Raw genomic sequence first — 1,444 nt, 5'->3', positions numbered from 1 at the left:
TAGGAAATTTCCACTTAAACTGTCCATATTTGTTAGGCTTAATCATCAATTTAATAATATAGAAGGTATGAGAAGGGAAAAGAAGAGTGCCCAGCATTTAAAACACTCAATAAAACATAGCTTTAACAAAGAACAATTAAGAAATAGGTAGCTTTAGTTCAAAATTTAAAAATTAATAATGACAATATCAATGCATTGCTTCTTCATGAGACTTTAGATTTACATGTACTGAGACCTGTGAAGCTGGGCAGGTGTCATGATTCTCTTTTATTGATGCAGAAACAGACACTCACAAAAGTGAGTGATTTACCAATGTTATGCAACCAAGAGGTGGAATCACCAAGCACCAGATGCTATTGCTTCAGTGCTGGCAGCCAATCCTGCAATTTTCCAGCCCCTTTCTCAGGGCCCCCATCACCTCCTGGTTTCTCAAGCTATAAATGAGGGGGTTGAGCATAAGAGTAAGGACCGTGTAGAAGATAGAGACCACCTTGTCATGGCTAGGGACCTGGTAGTGCCAAGGCCTCAGGTAGATGAACATGGCTGCCCCGTAGAAGAGGAAGACAGCTGTCAGATGGGAGGAAGAGGTGGCCAGGGATTTTTTACGAGCCTGAGCAGAGTGCATGTGGAGCACAGCCCTCAGGGTGTGAGCATAGGAGGCCACAATGATGGAGAAGGGAAGAAACAACATGAAGACACAGCAAGCAAAGAGTAGAGTTTCAAAAAAGATATGTCCGTACAGGCCAGTTTTAATAAACCTGACACCGCACAGAAGAAGTGATCCACGTTTCTTGAGCCGCAGTAAGGTAAGCTCATGGCTGCCACCATCTGGATAATTTCATCTAGTAACCCAAAGGCCCAGAAACTCCCCTAATCTGGAGGCAGACCCTCTGACTCATGAGGGCAGGATAGTGAAGTGGGTGGCTAATGGCCACATAGTGGTCATAAGACATGAATCCCAGCAAGAGCCCCTCAGATCCCACAAGAGAGACAAAAAAGCCAATTTGTATGCCACAACCCACAAAGGAGATGGACTTCCTGCCAGAGAGCAAGTTGACTGCCATCTTTGGCATGATGTTACAGACTAACATGAGGTCCATGAGGGAGAGCTGACTGAGGAAGAAGTACATAGGTTTGTGAAGCCGAGGATCTATGTAGATGAGGAAGAGGAGGAGAACCTTCCCACAGAGGGTCACTGTGAAGACCACCATAACCACAGAGAAGAGGACAAGATTAGTCTGGCTATGAGAAAAATGCCCAAGAGGATGAAGTCATCTATAGATGATCGGTTCAACCATATCCCCTTGGCTCACTTGTTCACAATCACTGGAGAACATGAACAGAGAAATTCTGAGACTGAGTGACAAGTCTTTATCTCTGACTTCTTCAGTCAGTTGTATCTTTTGTAACTCATCAAAGCTCAAAAACTTGTGCTTCAAGACAT

The 1,444-nt window shown here is 44.2% G+C and overlaps 1 protein-coding gene across 1 annotated transcript; it reads right to left on the bottom strand.

Moving 5' to 3' along the window:
• Positions 1–361: 361 nt before the first annotated feature.
• Positions 362–1,226, bottom strand: LOC118017159 (olfactory receptor 56-like). The gene is given in 3 exon segments (XM_035015078.1): positions 362–726; positions 729–872; positions 875–1,226. Coding segments are annotated over 3 exon segments (846 nt in total). The 5' UTR covers positions 1,212–1,226.
• Between the last annotated feature and the right edge of the window lie 218 nt (positions 1,227–1,444).

The sequence above is a fragment of the Mirounga leonina genome, unplaced genomic scaffold (assembly GCF_011800145.1).
Source record: "Mirounga leonina isolate KUSES-001 unplaced genomic scaffold, KU_Mleo_1.0 Mir_168, whole genome shotgun sequence".
NCBI lineage: Eukaryota > Metazoa > Chordata > Mammalia > Carnivora > Phocidae > Mirounga > Mirounga leonina.
This window is presented reverse-complemented; position numbering and strand designations above follow the sequence as displayed.